Here is a 21,612-nt window from a genome sequence, read left to right as displayed (position 1 = left end):
ATATATCTACCTAAAAATTGATGCAAAAAATGTCATATTCAATCATAACCTGTTTGGCCTAGACTTGAAACAAAATGTTGTTTTTGGAGAGAACAGAAGTTATTTTTCAAAAGCTAAAAAAAAAAAAAAATACTTAGCATTTCTTCAAAAATAGTTTTTTTGATAAACATATTTGAGAAATACATTTAAAAGTACCTTTTGAAAGCTTAGTCAAACACTAATTACTATTTAAAAGTGATTTTTAAATTAATTAGGCAAACACAAATTGCTTCTCATCAAAAATATTTTTTTTAAAATTCTTTTGAAAAAAAAATACTTTTCAAAATAAGCTAATTTTAAAAGCTTTGGTCAAACAAGTTATAAAACAAATTTTTTTAGAAAGAAATGAAAAAAAGGAGAAGGACCAAAAATATGTCAATAATTAAAGGACCAATAGTGTTACATAAAAAATCCATCTGGAGCCACTAGGCACAGGAGCGAATAATATGAGTTTTTTATTTAGTTGGATCGGATTTAAATGGAGCGAGTTAAAAAGTAAAATCGGGTTATTTTGAAAAATTTGGTTAGGCAGTAATATATCTGAAAACTTTAATGACGGGAAGAATATTTTTAATTCAATGTTGTAACGGGGATATTTTTAGCCATTTTCTCAAAATAGAGGGGCCTTTTTGACCCTTTACCTTTAAAAGATTGACTTTTTTCCCGGTTAAAGTTGTTAACAACTGTAAACTACTTCTTTTCTTCTTTACAAAGAAAAATAACATACTAAAAAATTCGATCAAAACAAACCAAATTTTCTATTCAAATTCACAGAGAAACATACACAAATTATATATATAACTATCTAAAAATTGATGCAATAAACATAAATGTATGTTAATTGAAACGAACTAATAAGAACCTCTGTTTTTTTTTTTTTTTTTTCAGTAAGTATTAAAAATGGCGTTGTTTAGGAAATTGTTTTATCGGAAACCACCTGAAGGAGTATTGGAAATTAGCGAGAGAATTTACGGTTCGTTTTTTTTTTTTTTTTTTTTTTTTTTTTTTTTTTTGCAATTTTTTTTAATATTTACTGTTTGCTTGTTGCGATCGAGCTAGATAAATGCTACTTGAATTGCTAAATTTTGATTTATTTGGATATATTAATTGCTAACTTTGCTTTATTTGTTCGGATTTTAAATTGAATGTCTAATTTTACTTTCTTTTTTTGTTTTTTTGCTCTGTTTGCATTTTTTTTTTTGTATTAACTGTTTGCTAATTTGATTTACTTTAGAGATATTAATTGCTAATTTTGCTTTATTTGTTCGGATTCTAATTTTTCATTTTTTTTTATTTGTTTGCATTTTTTTTCTGTTTACTCTTTGCTTGTTGTGATTGAGCTAGATAATTGCTAAATTTGATTTATTTGGAGATATAAATTGTTAATTTTGCTTTTTTTGTTTGGATTTTGAGTTGAATGCTTAAATTTTGATATATTTGGAGATATTAATTGCTAATCTCTTGTTTACTGTTTGCTTGTAGCGATTGAGCTAGATAAATAGTTAAATACTACTTCAATTGATAAGATTAATTTATTTGGAGATAGTAATTACTAGTTTTGCTGTATTTGTTCGGATTTTAACTTGAATGTCTAATTTTACTACTCTTTTTTTTTTTTCTCTGTTTGCATTTTTTTTTTTTTTGTATTAACTGTTTGCTTGTTGCGATCGAGCTAGATAATTAGTAAATACTACTCCAATTGCTAAGTTTTATTTACTTTAGAGAAGGCCCGGTTCCAAGTTGTTCAAGAATAGTGGCGTTGAGTTTCTCGATCCTTTGACTTAGGATTAGTCAGTTCTATTTCTCGATGGGGTGGGGAAGGGATATAACTCAGTGGTAGAGTGTCACCTGGAAGTCATCAGTTATTAATTGCTAATTTTGCTGTATTTGTTCGGATTTTGCTACGTCTCCTTTTTTTTTTTCTTTTCTATGTTTGCATTTTTTTTAATTTTTTTTTTGGTTTAATGTTAGCTTGTAGCGAGTGAGCTAGATAAATACTAATCCAATTGCTAAATTTGATTTAGTTGGGGATATAAATTGCTAATTTTGCTTTATGTGGTAGGATTTTAACTTGAATTTTTCATTTTTTTTTCTTTCTCTGTTTACTGTTTGATTGTTGCGATCGAGCTAGATAAATAGTTAAATGCTGCTCCAATTGCTAAATTTGATTTCTTTGGAGATATTAATTGCTAATTTTTCTGTAAATGTGATCATCTTTTAGGTCCTTTTTCTTCTATTAACTGTTTGCTTGTTGAGATCAAGCTAGATAACTGCTACTTCTCCAATTGATTAATTTGATTTATTTGGAGATAGAAATTGCTAATTTTGCTTTATTTGTTGAGAGTTTAACTTGAATGTCTGATTTTGCTGTATTTGTTTGGTTTTTAATTTGAATGTCTAATTTTGCTGAATTTGTTCGGATTTAACTTGAATGTCTAATTTTTTTTGTCTCTGTTTGCATTTTTTTTTCCTATTAACTGTTTGCTTGTTGTGTGGAGATAAATAATTACTAATTTTGCTATATCTATGGAAATGGAAACTGTAAAGGTGATCATCTGTTAGGTCTTTTTTTTGTGCGCTTAAATGGTAGGATATGAAGGAACTCATTCGGTTCAAGTTCACTTTTTTTCCTGTTGTACAGTGGTAAATTACATGGAAGAACTTTCAGTGTATGAAAGACAATTGTTGAATTGTCCAAAGCTCCACATTTGAGAAATTGACCTTTTACCTTGAGTAGAAAGCATTCTAATTAAAAGTTGCTAATGTTGCTATATATGTGCATATTTTAACTTGATTGTCTAATTCACTATGGAAATGTGGAAACTGTAAAAGTGATCATTTGTTAGGTTCTTTTTTGCGCGCTCAGATGGTAGGATATGAGGGAACTCATTCGGATATGAAATTAGATGATTATAAAATATTTGCCTGCTGCATAATAGTTTAGCTAATAATTGCTGCATCTGTTGTTATTTGCAGTATTTGATAGATGCTTCACTACTGATGTTTGGGAGGAAAAAAATTACAAAGGTTATGTTGCTGGTGTAATCAGCCAACTTAAGGATCATTACCCTGACGTGTCAATTTTGGCTTTCAATTTTCGGGAAGGTGAGTCACAAAGCCGGATTGCAAACGATCTATCTGAGCATTATGTGACCATAATGGACTACCCTCGACACTACGAAGGATGCCCGTTGGTCTCAATGGAGATGATAAACCATTTCCTTAGATCCAGTGAAAGTTGGCTTTCCCTTGGGCAGCAAAATGTGCTCTTAATGCACTGTGAATGGGGTGGTTGGCCAGTTTTGGCGTTTATGTTGGCTGCATTATTGATATATAGACGACATTTCACAGGGGAACAGAAGACCTTAGACATGATTTATAAGCAGGCTCCTCGTGAGCTTTTGTACTTGTTGCAACCACTAAATCCAATTCCTTCTCAACTAAGATATTTACAGTATGTAGCAAGGAGGAATGCGAACATGCAATGGCCTCCCATGGATAGAGCACTCACTTTGGATTGCATCATTATTAGGATGATACCTAACTTTGATGGCGAGGGTGGTTGCCGGCCTATGTTCCGTATTTATGGGAAGGGTCCATTAATAGTTGCTGATCAATCTCCAAAAAATTTGTTCTCAACACCAAAGAAAAATAATGTTGTTCGTCATTACAAGCAGGTTAGATATTTTTATTTCCTTCAGAAATCTCAATTATTCTTTGCAATCTCAGGATTTTTTCTATCCTTGTGAAAGAAGGGGTGTCTTTATAAATTCCTTTTAACCGGACATGCTTCAAATTGTCCAGAAACTTCAGGCTTACCAAAACAAAGTTTTCCCCCCAAACTTCACTTGAAAAATCATGCTTGCTCTGATGATGGGCTTGTCAAACTCTTTGGATAAAATTCATATAAAGTGAGGAGATGTGGGATGTGCTGTCTTTGATAGGATGACTATGATACGGGTGTTATGTAAGATTTAGAGTGGATCGAGATCGACTATCTAACGATTTGATTTACTGAAGCTTCTGACATCTTCCTTTGACTAGTAATTGATTTCACTCTATTCCTTGAGCGACATCTGGTTACAGATTATCATGGTATTTAATGGAATAGGGATATTTGATTTAGAGTGAATTGGACCATTTGAGTATTTAATTTACATACAATTCCTTCTATGGGCTTTTTTGAGTGGAAATTGGTTTTCTTTGGTACTGTAATATGTGAAATGCTTGAGCATGCATTTTACAGAATCCATATGGACTTTCTATCCTACTCTTTTCCATCTTTTATGGTGTATGACCTCTATAAAAAAAAAAAGGGTTTTTCAAGAAAAGAACACTAAGATATCTTTAATTTTTCCATCATAAAGTAATCGAAACAAATTAAAATTTCAAAACAGAAAACATCACCAATTTGGAGTCCAGCTTAACTATTGACAAGGCATTTGTCATGTTGTTGCAGGCAGAATGTGAATTGGTCAAGATTGATATCAATTGCCATACACAAGGTGATGTTGTCTTGGAATGTATCAACTTGCACGATGACCGGGAAGAAATGATGTTTCGGACCATGTTTAACACATCTTTTATTAAGTCAAACATTCTGATACTTAACCGTGATGAAATTGACACACTGTGGGATGCTAAGGATCAATTTCCAAAAGACTTCAGACTGGAGGTATCACTATTCTCCTTAGATGCACTTTTCTTATCTTTATGTTCACTATATCAAGAAGTGTAAAAGTTTACGATTATGTACCGGATGAAGGTTCTTTTTTCGGAGATGGATGCTGCTGCTTCTGCAGTCCCTGTTGATTTGTCTTCTTTTGAGAAGAAGGATGGCCTTCCAGTGGAGGCATTTGCTAAAGTTCAGGAAATCCTTAACAGTGCCGATTGGCTAAATCAAAACTGTGATGCTCCTGGGAATGTGCTTCAGCTTGTTGAAACCAAAGGTGAGATGATTCCTACTTGCAAGAATCAATCGCTCTTTCAAATCTTCTCCTATTGGCTCTAGTGGAGAATCTAGTGCTCAACTACAAATTGTTGGAAAAAACACTGAGATGAAAATATCAGAGTTGCAGCCATCAATCTCTTTTCCAATGCTTACTTCTACTGGTTTTAGTGTAGGATCTAGTGCTTCTTCTACATCATCGCCGGTGTCACCTCATGAACATACAACAGTGGAACATCCTTCACTTCATGAACAAGAATGTGGTAAGCTGAAAGAAGTTTCCGCTCTACCTGAAATCAAGACTGGACCGCTCAAGACGGATGTTCTCACTTCGCCTTTGTCTTCGCCTCCACCTTTACCTGCAAATGATCAAGGTATTGTCACTGTACCTTCTCCATCCCAGCCTACAGTATCTCAACCTGACACATCTCCGCTTCCTCTTGAGATTCCTTCAACTCCATTTGAGAATGACAAAATCGCCAAAATGGAACCTGTTCTGCCAACTTGCCCTTCTGGAAGTTCTTCTCCATCAGGGCCCATATCCAATATCAAACATTTAGAAGAAAAGTTAATTAATAAGAGTGGGATGTTGCCGTCATCACCACCTCTACCACATTCAGCCCCTATATCGGAGGAGAATTCTGCTTCTGTGTCCACTCCTCAAACTCCAGCCACTCCTGCACCACCTTTGAAGCAAAATTTAACTTTCAGCAGTGGGTCATCACCATCACCGCCACCACCACCGCCACCTCCTCCAGCACCTACTTCTTCTCCATGCCTGTTACTTACAACTGCTGTGTTGAGAAAGAATTGTTCCTCAATAAGTGGACCACCTCAACCTCCACCGCCACCTCCACCTCCACCTCAACCTACCCCGCCTTTGAAGGAAAAAATAGATTCCAAAGGTGGAATTCTACTGCCTCCGCCTCCGTCTCCGCCACTTCCTGGGCAGCCCGTGAAGGAGAATTCTTCTTTAACTGGAGGACCCTGTCCGCCTCCACCACCTCCTTTGCCTTCTTCACAGGCTTCTAAGCCTACAGAATTATATTCAGTACCACCAGTACCACCTCCTCCTCCCTTGGTTTCATCTCTCAAGGATAATAACAATCTCCCAAAGAGTGTTCCTTCCGCTCCTCCTCCTCCTCCGGTTTCTTTTCCTAAGGTGAATAATGTGCCTGCTTCTCCATCTCCACCCCCTCCTATTGCTCCTCCACCTAACAAAAATTACCGACGGCTGTTGTCTAGCACTATGACTTCAAGAAGCAATTCAACAAAGAAGCTGAAGCCGTTGCATTGGTTAAAGATAAGTAGAGCAGTCCAAGGAACCTTTTGGGCTGAAATTGAAAAATGTAGCTATGCCTCCAAGTAGGTTTTTGATATTGTTAATGCAGCTATGTGGTCAACTCTTTTTTTCAAACTACAATGTCTCATTTACTTCTGTGGGTTTTTGTTTTATAGGTCATCAGTGATTGATATGCCAGAACTTGTACATCTCTTCTCAGTTCAAAATTTAGACCAAGCCGGTTCAGGAAGGAATGGGAATTCGAGGACCAAATTTGGACAGAAGACTCAGAAAGTGCAGCTGGTGACTCTTCTGTTATCTGAATTTGTTATTTAATGCACACAATATTTTCCTGAAATTTGTTTTACAAATTCCTTTGCAACATTCCATGGTTTGATATAAACATTAAAAGCTTAAATTTTGGTTTGATATAAACATTAAAAGCTTAAATTTTGGTTTGTTTTGATAAGCTAAAAGCTTGAAGTTCTTGACCAGTTTAATTCTAATTTACACTCTTCATGAACAAAATCACTTAATCTCTTCTACTTGGTTGTCTTCCTAATGCATCTCGCTTGTTCCATCCCCGTGTGTTACAGTATTTCATGTTTTCCTTAAAATCTTTTCCATTTCAGAGAGGTTTTAGCTTAAGAAATTGTGATTATATAAGGAGCTGTGGAACTATAATCTGTAAATGAGGTTTCATCAAGTCTAACTGCTAACCAAATGTTGTCTTTTCCCAAAAAGGAACAGACTGACTTATCATATTCGTATAGATTCCATAGCTATGTGTTTTTAGTTCCACCAAGTATATAAGGTTTTATGTGTCGTGTACTAGCATTTAACGCAGTTGTTATCTCTAGTTGATATAAATCCCTCTTATGTTAGTATGTAAGAACATTCTCATTCACTTGACGTATTGCAGGATATCACACTTATATTAACTAACAATTTGTTGATCTTTTAAGTTACTATGCTCGACCAATAAATAAAATATCTTGGTGTTTCGTATTAGAGATTTTCTTTTAATGATATCTTGCTGTTTAGATAAATTATATTTTATAATTTTGCTTCCTAACGTTTTTAAACAACCGATCTAAATGCAATCTTGTTACATAATTTGTAACATTTCATAAATTCCTCTTACCTGATGCTTGTATAATACTGATGGAAGCTACTGGCAGGAATAGCTGGGAAGAGAAGACAGAACTGTGATAAAGTTTTAAGACTGATAATTTAGCTAAATCCTTTTTTTTTTTTTGGTAGATTGATCATAGACGGGCGTATAACTGTGAAATTATGCTTTCTAAGGTGAAGATACCGCTGCATGACATGCTGGTAAGCAAAATTCATCCACATATATTGGACTTCTTTTTTGGCATAACTTACTTAGTGTAGAAGTGTATTCTCTGAGTACAGCTACAGCAACAACATACCCAATGTAATCCCACAAGTGGGGTCTGGGGAGGGTGGTGTGTACGCAGCCTTACCCCTACCTTGTGAAGATAGAGAGGCTATTTCCAATACACCCTCGGCTAAAGTAAAGCATATCAAATCAGGTCTGAGTACAGCTGGATGAACCATATATTCATAATCATCTCTGCCATGTTTTCCTGAATAATCGTTATTTCCTTCTCCATGATTTCAATAAGTTTGGCGATGTCAGCGCAATATGAAATGTGTGAATGGTGTCAAATGAAAGAATGTAATAGGTGCTTAAAATATTGTTACTTCCCTATTTTCTCTCTTTACCAAAAAGACAAAAAACAAAAAAAAGGAGGATACTTCTAACCTACATTGACATTGACATATAATGACAAGATTCAAAATTCATGTTCCAGTACCAAGTGGTCCCAGTGTCATAAAAAATGGTAGCGGTCCACTACAGTATTCATAACTATGTAACCTGTTGAAAACTGAGTGATGTCTCTGTTGTTGGAAAACTGGCTTATTCCACTTTGATATTTTCGATAGACTTCGGTGCTTGCTTTGGAAGATTCAGCATTAGATATCGATCAAGTGGAGAACCTGATTAAGTTTTGCCCAACGAAGGAGGAAATGGAAGTGCTCAAGGTAAGTAATGCAATAAGATATATTACTCATTGCATATCGAAATGTGTGGACGAACTTATTTATCCAATGTTTCTGTTGCAGGGTTATAAAGGAGAAAAAGAGAAGTTGGGTAGATGCGAACAGGTCTCCCGTTCTGATCTAATCTTATCTTGGTTTACTACATCAGTTTCTCTTTCAGGGACTTTCTTGTATACTTGACATATTTCTGTGACTATTTTCTGTAACAGTTTATGTTAGAACTGGTACAAGTCCCACGAATAGAGTCCAAGCTACGGGTTTTCTCATATGTGATTCAGTTTCAATCCCAGGTGAGAGGACAGTGCATCTGCTGCCTGCTTTTAGAAATTGGGGTTTCGTCTTGCTGAAGGTGTATTTTTCTTTTTCAAATATTTTCAGATTTCTGACCTAAGGAAGAATCTGAATATTGTGAATTCAGTAACTGATCAGGCAAATATCTTACTTCTGTTTTATTTCTTCCTTCTTGATTAATCTTTTATTACTCGCAAATGCTTTCTTGATATTTCTGTTGATTCATCTGCTTTCATGTCCTAATTCAGATCAGAGGTTCATCGAAACTGAAAGGGATCCTACAGACAATTCTGTATTTGGGAAATGCTCTCAACCAGGGAACTGCAAGAGGTCGGTTAACATTTGTTTTCGTAGAAGCTTATTTTGTTCACCGTATTTTCCTGATCCCATGTTATTGCTTTCTTATTTTGGTTAGCGGAGTGGGTTGAAGTATCTCTTTTGCAAAACCAGGACTCGTTTGGTTTATAAGTAACAAAGTGTATCACACGAGGGAAACAGCGGGACAACGGAATTGAGAGTATCTACTGTTTAATAATCCACCTTCATCCTCATTCGGGGCGTTCATTCCTTGCGTTAGCACCATGTAGGTTGTACCAATCAGGTTTCTAGCTTACTAGAAAAGATAAGCGGGTGTTGCTCCAGCTAACTCTTTGTATACCTTAAGGTTCTTTGTTAGGAAAATTTTGAGATCTAAGAGTAAGATGACATTTGTTGACCCGGGAATATTGTATTGAGTATTTGAGAACTCGTCTCCATTAAGAGATCAACAGATTGAAAACGTCCTTGTTGGTAGAACTATATGGGGCTAAAGACTATTGATTTCTCAGCTATTCTCATCTATATTTGCATTTCCGCTCTTAAAATTTTCGTAGCGTCTTTGCTTCATGGACGTGGTACATGGAGTTCTAATATATTTTTGATGTTCTGTTTGAGCAATTATCGTTGTTTTGTAATCACATGCTTGTCTTGATGCTATTGTTATAGGGTCTGCTGCTGGTTTCAAGTTGGATAGCCTCCTTAAACTAACTGACACACGTTCATGGAACAAAAATATGACTCTCATGCATTATCTTTGCAAGGTAAAGATCTGCACTCTATAATGTAAATAGCTTGATGAGAGCAGAATAATGACATCTACAAATTTTCCATGCGTTTTCTGTGGAATGCAAATGCACTGTTCATGCTCTAGAAGACACCTTGTGTGTTAGACTGCCAGATTTTTCATCTTGTTGATACCATTTTTCCTCTAACACTTGATCTTAGCAAGCAAATCCTTTGAGGTTTCTTTAATGTGGCTATGCAGTATGATAATTTAAGGTCTTAACTACCTACCATCGGAAAAAAAAAGGAAAAAAATTTAAAAGCTTTTAAAGTCTTATCCTGGCAAAATGCATTTGAATTAAACTTGTGCTGGTAACAATTATCTTTTACAAAATGCTTTATGAAATTTTTTGTGCTAGATCCTTGCTGACAAAATGCCTGAACTACTCGATTTTTCTAAAGATCTTTCCAGCTTGGAACCCGCAGTGAAGGTATCTTTACTTGAACTGACTACTGATATTGTTAATTATTAGAGATATGGATGGCACTTACTGACTTAATCACAATTTTCTTCAGATTCAACTGAAATATTTGGCAGAGGAAATGCAGGCGATTAGCAAAGGAATGGAGAAAGTTGTACAAGAGCTGTCCATGTCAGAAAATGATGGACTTATGTCTGAGAATTTCTGTAAGGTAATCCACCTGCTTAATTAATCCACAAACATACTGATTCTGTGCAAGCTGACAAACTCTTTAATATTTTCTTCTGGGCACCTGCAATACGAATAAATGCTTCTTTTTGTCGAACCATGCAACTGAAAATTGAAATTTTTCCCTAATTATGGAGGCTCATTAATGAAAACTCGAGATGGAACAGATGGTTTTTTTCCCGAATGTGGGTAGAAACCGACATGCTTGACATTGACCTGCTCTCTATTCTACTTCCCTCTTTAGTCACTGCCCTCTCCCCGTTCTCACCCGCACTCAACCTCTTGCACACCCGACCCTTTATCCCCCTCTCATGTGAGACAAGTATTAGACCTTTACTATTGCAACCGAGTAGGAGACAATGTCGAGGGAGGCTACTGCCCCTGAGTACACGTGCAATAGAAGGTCCTCGTTGATTTGGGAATTTCAATATCCAAATCATGATAAGCTTGTTTTGTTTCACGCATACTTTTGGTTCCTTGTGAATATAAGATAATTGCTTGGTTCTGAGACGAAACGTTGGGACCTCTTGCAAATTACCCAAGTATATGCATAATAATTTGATAATTTTGTTTCATGTTCCCTTATTAGCTGCACATATTTTGTCGGGATAACTAAAGAAAAAATATTGTAGAACACCTGTGTTCTCATTAATTGGTGTATCTTCTACTTGCCAGGCTCTGAAGGAGTTTCTGAGCTCTGCCGAAGGCGAAGTCAGTTCCTTGGCCCAACTCTTTTCTGCTGTGGTATGTCTGACCTTTTATGACACTGGTTCTTTTGGTCTTATAGTATTTCGTCGATATTGATTTATTGCTTGCGTGGTGCCTTTTCTGCTGCATGTAACAGGGCAAAAATGTGGATTCGTTGATTATTTATTTTGGAGAAGACCCAGCCCGTTGTCCATTTGAACAAGGTAATATTCAATTTAGGCAATCAGCTACTTTATGTATTTTATTCTTCAGTTAGTGAGAGCAGCTTCTTTACAATTGTACTCCTGTGTCAATTGTAGATGTTGATTGGTTCTACAACAAGATGTCTCATAGCTTGTTGACCAGGCTTCTGGGAAACCAAAAGTGCTTATTTTTTTTCAGAGAGTTGAAAAAAGTAGCTTTTCCTCATAAGCTCTTTTGGAACCGTAGCCAAGCACAAATTGCTGCATAATATTGGCATAAGTGTTTTTAAGATTGATTAGTTAGACACAAACTGTTACTCTTCAAAAATACTTTGCTGAAAAACACTTATGACAAGAAACACTTTTCAAAATAAGCAGCTTTTAGAAGCTTTGGTCAAACAAACTGTTACTCTTCATGCATGTCAATACAAAAGCTGTTAAGAATTTCATATGGCTATATCTGGTCATACTAATATTCTCTAAGTTGTGGTTATTAAAACGATTCTTCTTCTGAATGAGATGATCTTCAGCTTATGTCTATTGTACTTTTTCCTGCTAGTTGTCTCGACATTAATGAGCTTCCAAAGAATGTTCAATCAAGCCTTAGAGGATAATCGCAAGCAGCTGGAGTTTGAGAGAAAGAAAGCAGAGAAGGAAGCTAAGGAGAAGCAGAGGACAAGTGCTTCAAATAAGAAAACTTGAAACTTTGAGCGTTCAGGTAGTGCAAATCAATGTAGTTATATATCAGCCCTGGGCTTTGGTTCAACGGTAAAGCTCGTGCAACACGAGATGTGTGGTAGGCATATATCACAAGTTCGAGTCCTGCTGGGGAGCCAAGTCTAGTATTTAACTCGAGAAGATTAGAGGGATAGGCCCGTCAGCCAACAAGTCCCAGAGCTGGAAATAGCGGATTTCTCAGTTATTGAAAAGAAAAAATGTATTCATATATCATATCAATCAGCATATTATCTTGGAAACCGACATCATTGATACGTTTCAATGGACTGAAGCAAGCTCCTGGAGCTTTTTCACTCATTTCAGCACTATATGGAAGTTGTTCTATATCGTAGCGAAGCTTCACCAAGATTGAAGATTTGGGGAGTGAGATATCAGTCCTTGATGATGAATGGGGAGATGATTGACATTTTTGTTAGTTTGTCGGCATTGGTCATCTAACTTTTGAGGTTGAGTTAGGCCCGAAGTTTATTTCTTAACAGTTCCCAAGCGAAAGTGGTGGAAATTGCTCTATCTAGCATGTTGCATATATAGCTCCCCCTTCGATCTTGGGAGTGAGAAGTCAGTTGTAAATGTGAAATGGGAAAGTGGAGATTCTTTTGTATGGAAAAGTTGGCGATGTATACTGTACAGTTCTCTAACAGGTAACCTTTCAAACTTCATATATAGTTCTGATGGTGCTCTTTTTTCTTTGTTTTGAATGGCCTTTGTCTAATACGTAATTGTTTTCAATGTTTCTGCAGAATGTCACGGAAGTTGTCTAGTGGGATAACTTCTGAGCAAGGGTGGAGGCAGTCATCTACTATATATATACATAAAAGAAAATTTGACTTTATCTATACGATATAATTTTTCCAACGAGAGGGGTTCGGATGCGCCCGTTCCGCTCCTAGCTCCGCGCTTGCTTCAGGTGTGTCAATCGTAAATAGTCACTAGAGAAGTCATATACACTTCTCTTGGAGGAGATGCTCTTTTTTGTTTTCTGATATACTTATTTTTTTACCATTTGTATAGGTTTTTCATACGATTCAATTAATTAATTTAATATTTTCTTTGCCACCAGGCATGTCTTTGTAAATATAATATGCAGTTTAGATCATGTTCCTTTTCTAGCAATCCATATTTGTCGCAGTGGCGGAGCTACCTTCGTCCAAGGTGAGTTGATTGACACTCCTTCATGAGAAAATTACAATGTATAGATAGGTTAAAATTCTTTTATGTCTATAAATAAAAATACTATAGGTTGAATTTCCTTAAAAAGGTAGTATAAATTATATTTTTCACTCCCCTTTAATAAAAATCTTGCCTCCACCATTAAAAATTGCTGTACGTATCACTTGCCATGAGGCACATTCGTACATGATAGTTTGAAAACGTTAATTTACGTCCATCATTTTGGAAAATAAAAGAGAGGAGCAAAACGGGAATAAGCTAATCATATCGAGATAAAATTTATAGTTTCCTTATAATTATATTTATTTTAACTTTTTATCTACTTGAAAGTTGATGGTGCAGCTCGATCTCTTCAAGTAACTGTTTCATATAATATTATATTTGTAAATAGCTCCTGGTTCTTAGATAAGTAAGCAGATATGTTTATGACTAAATGACAACGAGCATAACTATCTCAACCTAGTCTTTCAGAGGTCGGCACGTTGTAAATTAATAATTTAAAATTCGAGTTATGTCATAATTCAAAAATGCTTAGGGGAACTTGCTTTGGTTTCACGAGAGTTTAAGCTTTTGCAGAGCACGAAGATAGAGTTAATCAGGTCGGTTTATTGATTTAACTAGTTTTGGACACGTGAGTTGCACGTGGGCACTTATCAATAAGGACAAAAAATTTAGAACTTGCAAATAATACTCAAAATTATACTTGAGTTATTAAATAAAAATTATCTGAAAAGTAAAAATTTCAAAAAGGTATGAGTTTTATCCTCTTTAGCAAATTCAAAAAAGGAAGAAGCCATAACAAAAAAGGATATATATAGAGTATTACTTTTTCCAATCTCTAAGTAGGGAGATCTATTAATTGGCAGAAGAGTCAAAATAAACTATACTTTGCATTTATATTTGACAAACTTTTTTCCTACATCAAATTTTGAAAATATAAAATTAGTTTATTTAGCTGCAATTAGGGATGAAGATAGCCAAATATAGAGAAATTATATTGCAGAAGTTGTAGAAGTTAACGATTAAAAAAAAAAAAATACAAGTTTCTCTTAGTTAACAAATCCCAAACAAATTAGTTACTATATGGAATAGCTGGCTAATACTATCAAAATTTTCAATAAAGATGTACAATAATTGAGTATAACCAAAAGAAACTTATGAAGGCTCATAGAAAAGAATCTGGAGTTTATTTTGGAAGAAGACAGAAAGAACTCGTTCATGGTTCACTTCTCTAAATCTTCAACCATTCCTCCTTCATGAAAGCTCCAGCAAACAAATTCAGATATTATCAATGCTAATTAACTTCCAGCTACTATGTAAATATAATTAGATATTACTAACCCCAAGTTCAGGGGCGGATCCACCATTACGGTACCGGGTACATTTGAATCCAGTTTTTTCGACGCTTTCAGATAAATTTATTTGTAAAATACATTAAAATCTCAATAAATAATAGATATGAATATATAACTTTAAAGATATAATAGGTCCATATATAGAACCTTAAAAGTTATAACCATTTAAACTCTGGATTCGCTTTTGCTCAAGTTGCTAACCACAAAGTTTCAATCATTGGAAAAAAAAGGGGCAAATGTTGCATCGTATAGACTTCAAAAATATATCCATGAGGTAAATTGAGGGTTGAGGTTGAGTGCACTGAGCACAATTCCTGTATCCCTTCACATTCTTTGCTATCTCTAAAGCCTATATATACATATCTATTCTGCATACTTTGCTAAAGATTCATTGAACTTTGGGATGATAATAACTAAGAGATAATGGAGACAATTTTATTTAATTCCTAAACGTTCAATCTTTTAGTTAGAAGTAATTAAATTGCAACCTTCCCAATTAAAGATAGATTAAGTTTGTTGTTCTTGGATAGTATCACTTAATTAGCAATTTATTTTAGTAATAATGGATGACTTTTAACAGATTAGATCTCAAGATATCAAGAGAGAAAGAAAGAAATCATTCGCCATAGTCCTTTTCTTTCCTTCGTAGAGGTTCTATAAAATCGTGAGATTTTGAAGACATCCAACTCATGTGAAACAAACCTTAGAAAAAAAAAATCAAAATCAACTAATATACAATCAAATGAAAATTGAAAAATCAGTAACTTCAATATAAGGCTTCACATTTTGTGGTCGTTGAGGCCTTACAGCAGACAGAGATGGTGCCTTAAGGGCAAGCACCCATGTAATCTTGTTAATGTTCTCTCCCATTTGCTTTTCTTTTCAACAAGGCCGGCTGAATTGATTGTGTTTTTAACAAGATCTGTAATTTTTATCGGGGTAGGCAATCATGTTACTAGATTACAAATTGTAAAAGTAGTAAATGCTGTCTATTTGTTTCTCAACTTTAATTGATTTTCCTAACTAAGCACATATAATTCAAATAAGCCCCAATAATTGGAAAATCCTTGATTCTTTCTTTTTATAGACATAATCCTACTCACAGTCATTAATAAAATGCAATTCGATCTTCAGTATTCAATGGATCATGTTTGATCAACATGGTGTACCTCCCAACCCACAAACAAGACAAAAGAAAACAAGAAAGATGCATCTATTCAAGGACTATAGTGACATCTTCATAAGGTTTATGCCTACATTGTTGAAACATTAAGAGTAGTTCTAATACACATGACATTAGACGACAATGAGAACACAACTAATTAAATTACCAAATATAGTCAGTTTTGAACAAGTTAAAACAATGGAAATAACACGTGATACAAGAAATTGCCAAAATCAAAAAATAGAACTAATGTAATAAATACTTTAAATTCTAAACAAAAACACCTACATCAAAATATATAAGTAAATAACCATAATAGCTCTAAGTGGGAACCGGTTATGACCTTTCAATGTTTTTCCCTAATTGTTGAAACTTGCCTTGATTTTCATAAGCATCTCAACAAGTGAACAACACCCAAAATATCCTTTCTTCATTCTGCCAGGGAATGAAAAAAGAGAGGTCATCAGAGAGCTTTTTATTTTACCTGAAGAACTACTAATTTCCAAACAAAATTAAAATAAAAAAGTGCTAGGAAGAATCATGATTTTTTTTATTTATTTCCAATGTTCTTATAAATCGAAAGCAATTCTCATTACACTACATAATGAGGCGAAATGGAAAAGTAAAACTGACAAAAAGAAATAATCAAGGATTTTTCAATTAGGGGTTTATTTGAATTATGTGCTTAGAAAAACCAATTAAAGTTGGGAAACAAATAGACTGCATTTACTACTTTTCCAATTTGTAACTAGTAACAGGATTGCCCGCCCCTATAAAAATTACAGATTTTGTTGAAAACACAATTAATTCAGCCGGCCTTGTTGAAAAGAAAAACAAATGGTAGAGAACATTAACAAGACTACATTGGTGCTTGCCCTTGGGGCACCCTCTCTGTCTGCTGTAAGGCCTCAAAGACCACAAAATGTGAAGCCTCATATTGAAGGTACTGACTTCTCAATTTTCATTTGATTGTATATTAGTTGATTTTGATTTTTTTTTTTTCCTGAGGTTTGTTTCACATGTTGTACTTGGATAGTCTTACTTATAATTATAGAATTAATTAGCAATTTATTTATATCTTAACCAGTATAGACATAAATGCTTATAGAAGGAGTGGGACTGTTTTGCTTAGGAGGAGGAATCTGGGTAAATCCTTTCTAATTGATACGTTCACTGAACCCATAATTTAATATTTAACATGATCCCACTTTAAAAGCCAACTTATTCAAATAAATTTATTACTATTATTTAATAGGAGGTAATTTTATTTCTAGATAGAGGGTAAATATGTTGTTAAAGCTCTTGTAAGGTGGGTCAAAATGGTCATTTAACTTTTAAGGGATATTTTCATAATTCAACATTTCTCTCAAAAGCTTCTCACTTTTAACTAGATGGCCTATGCCCGTGCTGCGCACGGGCCCAACACTTCGGATTATAGTATATTTATATATATGTAGTTGTGTTTAGATATATATATATATATATACACACACACACACACATACTATGTTCAAAATACGACTAATATAACATTGTAATTTGTGCTCCGTATCTAAAACTTTATTATATTCGTGTTTGCTATGAAAATTTATTACTACTTTTTAAAAGAGAAGATTTGTTTAAAGAAAACTATTTTCCTCTCTTTGAGATAAAATAATAGCAATATTTAAGCATCGGTTGATACTTTCAATTTTAATTCGATTAATTTAAAGGTGTAAAATACTTATTATTTTTTATCAAATTTTGATTTGGATAATTCTAATTCAAATTATTAAATTAATTTTACATGTTTAAAACGAAACAAAGTAGAAATTGATTTTCTATTTAAACGAAGAAATGCTATTTTTTAATTTTTGATAAATATTCTCGGTTTAGCTCATTTTACTTGTCATGCTGTGTTTTGCATGATTTTTTAAGGAAACGTGAATTAGAATTATAATTTGACTAATTTACCTTATTCATTATTTGATCTTCATTTGATATTAATCTTTTTTCACATTTATTAGAGTAAGAATAAAAATAAAAAAGTAATTAAATTGTATCTTATTTTTTAAATATATATATTTTAAGTATATTTATTTTAGTAAACATAACAAATAAATGACATAAATAATAAATAAATACTAAGAATTAAATATTTTTGAAGAAAAGTAATAATATGGGGTCCATATTTTTTTTGCGCAATAATTTCATTTGTTTCCACTAATGAGTTAATATGCATGTGGATGAGATATCCACTATTATTGACTTGATGGGGATACTTTGGAAATTTTTTGTTTGATTTTTTAATATATGGGGTGCACGTTTTTTTTTATTTTTATTTTTTTTTTTTTAATATTGGTGTATTTTTTAGTGTGGAGAGGGCGGGATCCACTTTTTTTTTCATGAGTTTGGAGAGGGTGGGGTCCACCTTTTTTTATTTTTATTTTAATATGGCTTGGTGTTTTTAGTGCAGGTCCACGTTTTTTTTTTTTTTTAAATATAATGACCATTCTTTCACTACTTTAAGAAGATTATATAGTAGAAAAATAGAAATATAATAAAGTATTTTTTCTACTTAAATAAAAAGTTGGTAATATGGGTGAGACCAAAAGGATTTTTTTGCCCTTAAATAAAAAAGTGAGACCGAACACGGACGACGATCTTGCCTCTATAAACCGGCTTTTCTATATAGTAGTAATAGTAAAGTAATACACATAATTTTTTTATCAAATTTTGATTTGGATAATTCTAATTCAAATTATTATATTAATTTTACATGTTTAAAATGAAACAAAGTAGAAATTTAATTTTCTATTTAAATGAAGAACTTCTATTTTTTAATTTTTAGTAAATATTTTTTGTTTAACTCATTTTACTTGTCATGTTGTTTTTTACACGATTTTTTTAAGGAAACGTCAATTAGAATTATAATTTCACTAATTTACCTTATTAATTATTTGATCTCCATTTAATATTATTTTTTCTTTTATGACATTAATCTCTTTTCACATTTATTAGAGTAAGGAAAAAATGAAAAAGTAATTAAATTCTATCTTATTTTAATATATAAGTATTTTAAGTATGTTGTTGTACATTAATTTCATTTGCTCCCACTAATGGGTTGATACGTATGTGGCGATGAATCCATCATTATTGATTTAATTGTTTGATTTATTTAATATAGGATGCACTTTTTTTTAACATTGTTTGTTTTTTTAATATGGGATTTTTTTTTTTTTTTTTTTAATATTCTTGATTTTGTTAATATTTTTTTTTCCCGTGAGTTTGGAGGTGGTGGGTTCCACCTTTTTTTCTCCTCTCTTTTTTTTTAATACTGGTTGGTGTTTAATATGGGGCTCATATTTTTTTTTAATATTAGTTGTTGTTTAATATATATGGGGCCCATAATTTTTTTTTAAAAATTGAAACGGACGATGAAATAGTGAGCCCAACCGGCTCTTCTATATAGTACAAATACAAATAATATATGATGATGATGATATGATGTACCAAAAGTTATATTTAATCATATCATTGTTGTGTCGCAATTGAAGTGTCAATTTTGTGCACGATTATTAAGATAAAGGTGGTAGTTTAATTTATATAACTCCTTTCAAATAAAAATAAATTCAAAAGTAGTAAAAATCAAACGAAGAAAATATACAATATTCTTTTATTAGAAAAGGGTAACAAAATGCCCCTAATGTTTTTTGTTTATCTTTTATATGCTCATTGACATATCTAAGCTCCCAACATTATCTTCTATCTCAAATATAGTCTGAAAAATTTAGAAAGTTTAAATATGCCTCTCGCGCTAACTATGGAAGCCGTGCACATCTGTATATTTGAAACCTTTTAAATTGTTTAGAGGGATGTTTGGACTTTTCTCAACTGCTCGATCAAGAACATGCTTCAAGTTATTATATTCGCTACTAAACATATAGCTGACGGGTCGGAGAGAAAAGTATAAACAGATTCAGGATTTTAAGTTTATGGATTCCTAGCTACATCGGCCTCAATTTAAGTTGTAATAGTAATCGGACCCGTGCAGTACCGAATTCCGACTAAATATTGAATGAAAATTTTAAAACAAATACATACTAGTTTTTAACAAAAGTTAATGAGTTAACGTGATCCCGTATCCGTCCACTAGATCCTCATGAAAAAAAGTATTATGGACAATTAAAAACAAATATTATGGACATGAAATATCTTTTTGAAAGAAAAGAGGAGCTTGGTGCGTGGGGGTCGGAGAAAAAGGTTGTTTGTAAAAGAATTAAAAATAGGTGAAGGGTTGTGTTTTGGTGTTACGTAAGCACACACTTTGACACCCAAACGACCAGAAGTGCTACATTAATATAAATTTAATCTTTTGCAGGGAAAAAATAATAATATAGGAAAGATTTAAATGTAAATAATAATAACATGGAAATCATTTTATAATCTTATACGAAAATGTAAATAGCAAGTGTCGGTGGAAGGGAAGAAGACAACTTTGTAGAAATCCAAGAGCAGCTTCCTGTGACTGATTTAGATTGCTGGATTCACATGGCAGAAAAAGTTAAAAAGATAAAAATAAAACTGTCAATTAGGAAGGACACTTCTTCATGTATACTCCAACTTAGCCGCTTAATGGCAAAATGGAAATGTATCCGTTGTCTTGGATAACGTCAATATTCTGCCTACCAAGAAGCAAGAATAGGTCGGATAAATGTCGGAACTATGGTCTTACATAGTATTTGCTTGATGAGTTTAGTTTAAAAAAAAGATTATATTTTTTTAAAATTTATTTGATATAGCTTTTGACATGATAGAGAGCGCATGCTATTAACCAGTGGTATCGCATCAGGACCAATGTCATGAGTTTGATTTTCAAGAATAACATGATGAGCATGGCATATACCGGAGGAGGGGGGAAATTGTTGGATAAGGTCAATTAATATCCTGCCTATATATAGAGAGGCCCAGTTGGTGATGTGTAGAGGGAGCCTCGAGTTGAAATTACGATCAATTTGTGACACCCCAGCTAGGAAATTTCACATCAAAGAAACACTTATAGAAATGTTGGTTATGTAAGTAAGCGTGTTTTGACCCTAGCGTTTTAAAGCGCTTGAAACGTAGGCGAATAATATCACTAGCAGATTGTCATGTTACACGAACATGTTAGTATCTTGATTAAGAAATAAAATTATACCTTTATTATTAGTTATATCTTCTAACATGATAGTCAATGCTTGATTTTAATATTTTGTAGTACTAATTTCTTTAGATATATATATTTTATCTAAATTAATGAGATATATTTCAACTTTTCACTTTTAGTTAAAGCAGCAAATATGAATGGATGTCTTTCTTTCTTTTTCCTTTTTTTTTTTTTAAATCTCCACTGAAAATTCAAATACAGTCTCTGCGCCCTTATCTTTGTGGAACAGAAGAATATATTGGTACATATTGTCGGCATGTATAGGACAATAAAATAGGATTCTGTATATTGCACATTTGCACTAGAATCCTATTTGTGTAATTCATCCTTTAGCAGCAGCACCTACATTTTTTCGAATAATTTGAATCAGTGTTGAATAAGCTCTTAAAGAGGTAGCGTTTTTTATTAAGAGGTTTAAGTTGCAATAGAATGAAAGAAAAAAAAAGATAATTTATTCTCTCTCTTTCATTTTTATTCACCAGAAATCAATCATGCACACCAATAAGCTCTTAAGCTCTTCAGTACTAGTACTTACTAAAGTGTGACATGAAGGCCATGAAACACAAAAGAATAATAAAGCAAAATAATTTAATTTTGATGTTGATTCGAAAGAGTTGAATCGTTCGTATCCTCAATGATTCTATCATTCTAAATGTAAGATCAAATAAAGCTCAAATTAAAGTTTTCCATTAGAGTAAAAGTAGCTTGTG

At 33.3% G+C, this 21,612-nt stretch overlaps 1 protein-coding gene across 4 annotated transcripts; it reads left to right on the top strand.

The window, feature by feature from the left end:
* The first annotated feature begins 739 nt into the window (after window positions 1–739).
* On the top strand, window positions 740–13,140 carry LOC132030795 (formin-like protein 13). 4 transcript variants are annotated; one of them, XM_059420542.1, is made up of 20 exons: window positions 744–1,012; window positions 3,016–3,716; window positions 4,499–4,714; window positions 4,805–4,988; window positions 5,164–6,352; window positions 6,446–6,572; window positions 7,533–7,604; window positions 8,241–8,339; window positions 8,421–8,462; window positions 8,567–8,647; window positions 8,736–8,786; window positions 8,897–8,978; window positions 9,633–9,727; window positions 10,109–10,180; window positions 10,266–10,382; window positions 11,075–11,143; window positions 11,244–11,310; window positions 11,849–12,668; window positions 12,768–12,945; window positions 13,088–13,140. In XM_059420542.1, the coding sequence occupies exons 1-18, from the start codon at window positions 940–942 to the stop codon at window positions 11,989–11,991; spliced, it is 3,480 nt and encodes a 1,159-aa protein (XP_059276525.1). In that variant the 5' UTR covers window positions 744–939; the 3' UTR covers window positions 11,992–12,668; window positions 12,768–12,945; window positions 13,088–13,140. The 4 variants fall into 4 exon arrangements, with proteins under 4 accessions (XP_059276528.1, XP_059276525.1, XP_059276526.1 ...); XM_059420543.1 differs by having other exon boundaries at window positions 8,897–8,980; window positions 9,647–9,727; XM_059420544.1 differs by lacking the exon at window positions 7,533–7,604.
* The last annotated feature ends 8,472 nt before the right edge of the window (window positions 13,141–21,612 follow it).

Source organism: Lycium ferocissimum, chromosome 9, assembly GCF_029784015.1.
Source record: "Lycium ferocissimum isolate CSIRO_LF1 chromosome 9, AGI_CSIRO_Lferr_CH_V1, whole genome shotgun sequence".
Classification (NCBI taxonomy): Eukaryota; Viridiplantae; Streptophyta; class Magnoliopsida; order Solanales; family Solanaceae; genus Lycium; species Lycium ferocissimum.
This window is presented reverse-complemented; position numbering and strand designations above follow the sequence as displayed.

Bases quoted from the DNA above. Each gene is read 5' to 3' on its own strand.
- LOC132030795 (XM_059420542.1), top strand. From the start codon at position 940: ATGGCGTTGTTTAGGAAATTGTTTTATCGGAAACCACCTGAAGGAGTA. The intron at 8,787-8,896 runs GCAAATATCTTA...GTCCTAATTCAG, and splicing joins TGAATTCAGTAACTGATCAG to ATCAGAGGTTCATCGAAACT. The intron at 11,144-11,243 runs GTATGTCTGACC...TGCATGTAACAG, and splicing joins CCCAACTCTTTTCTGCTGTG to GGCAAAAATGTGGATTCGTT.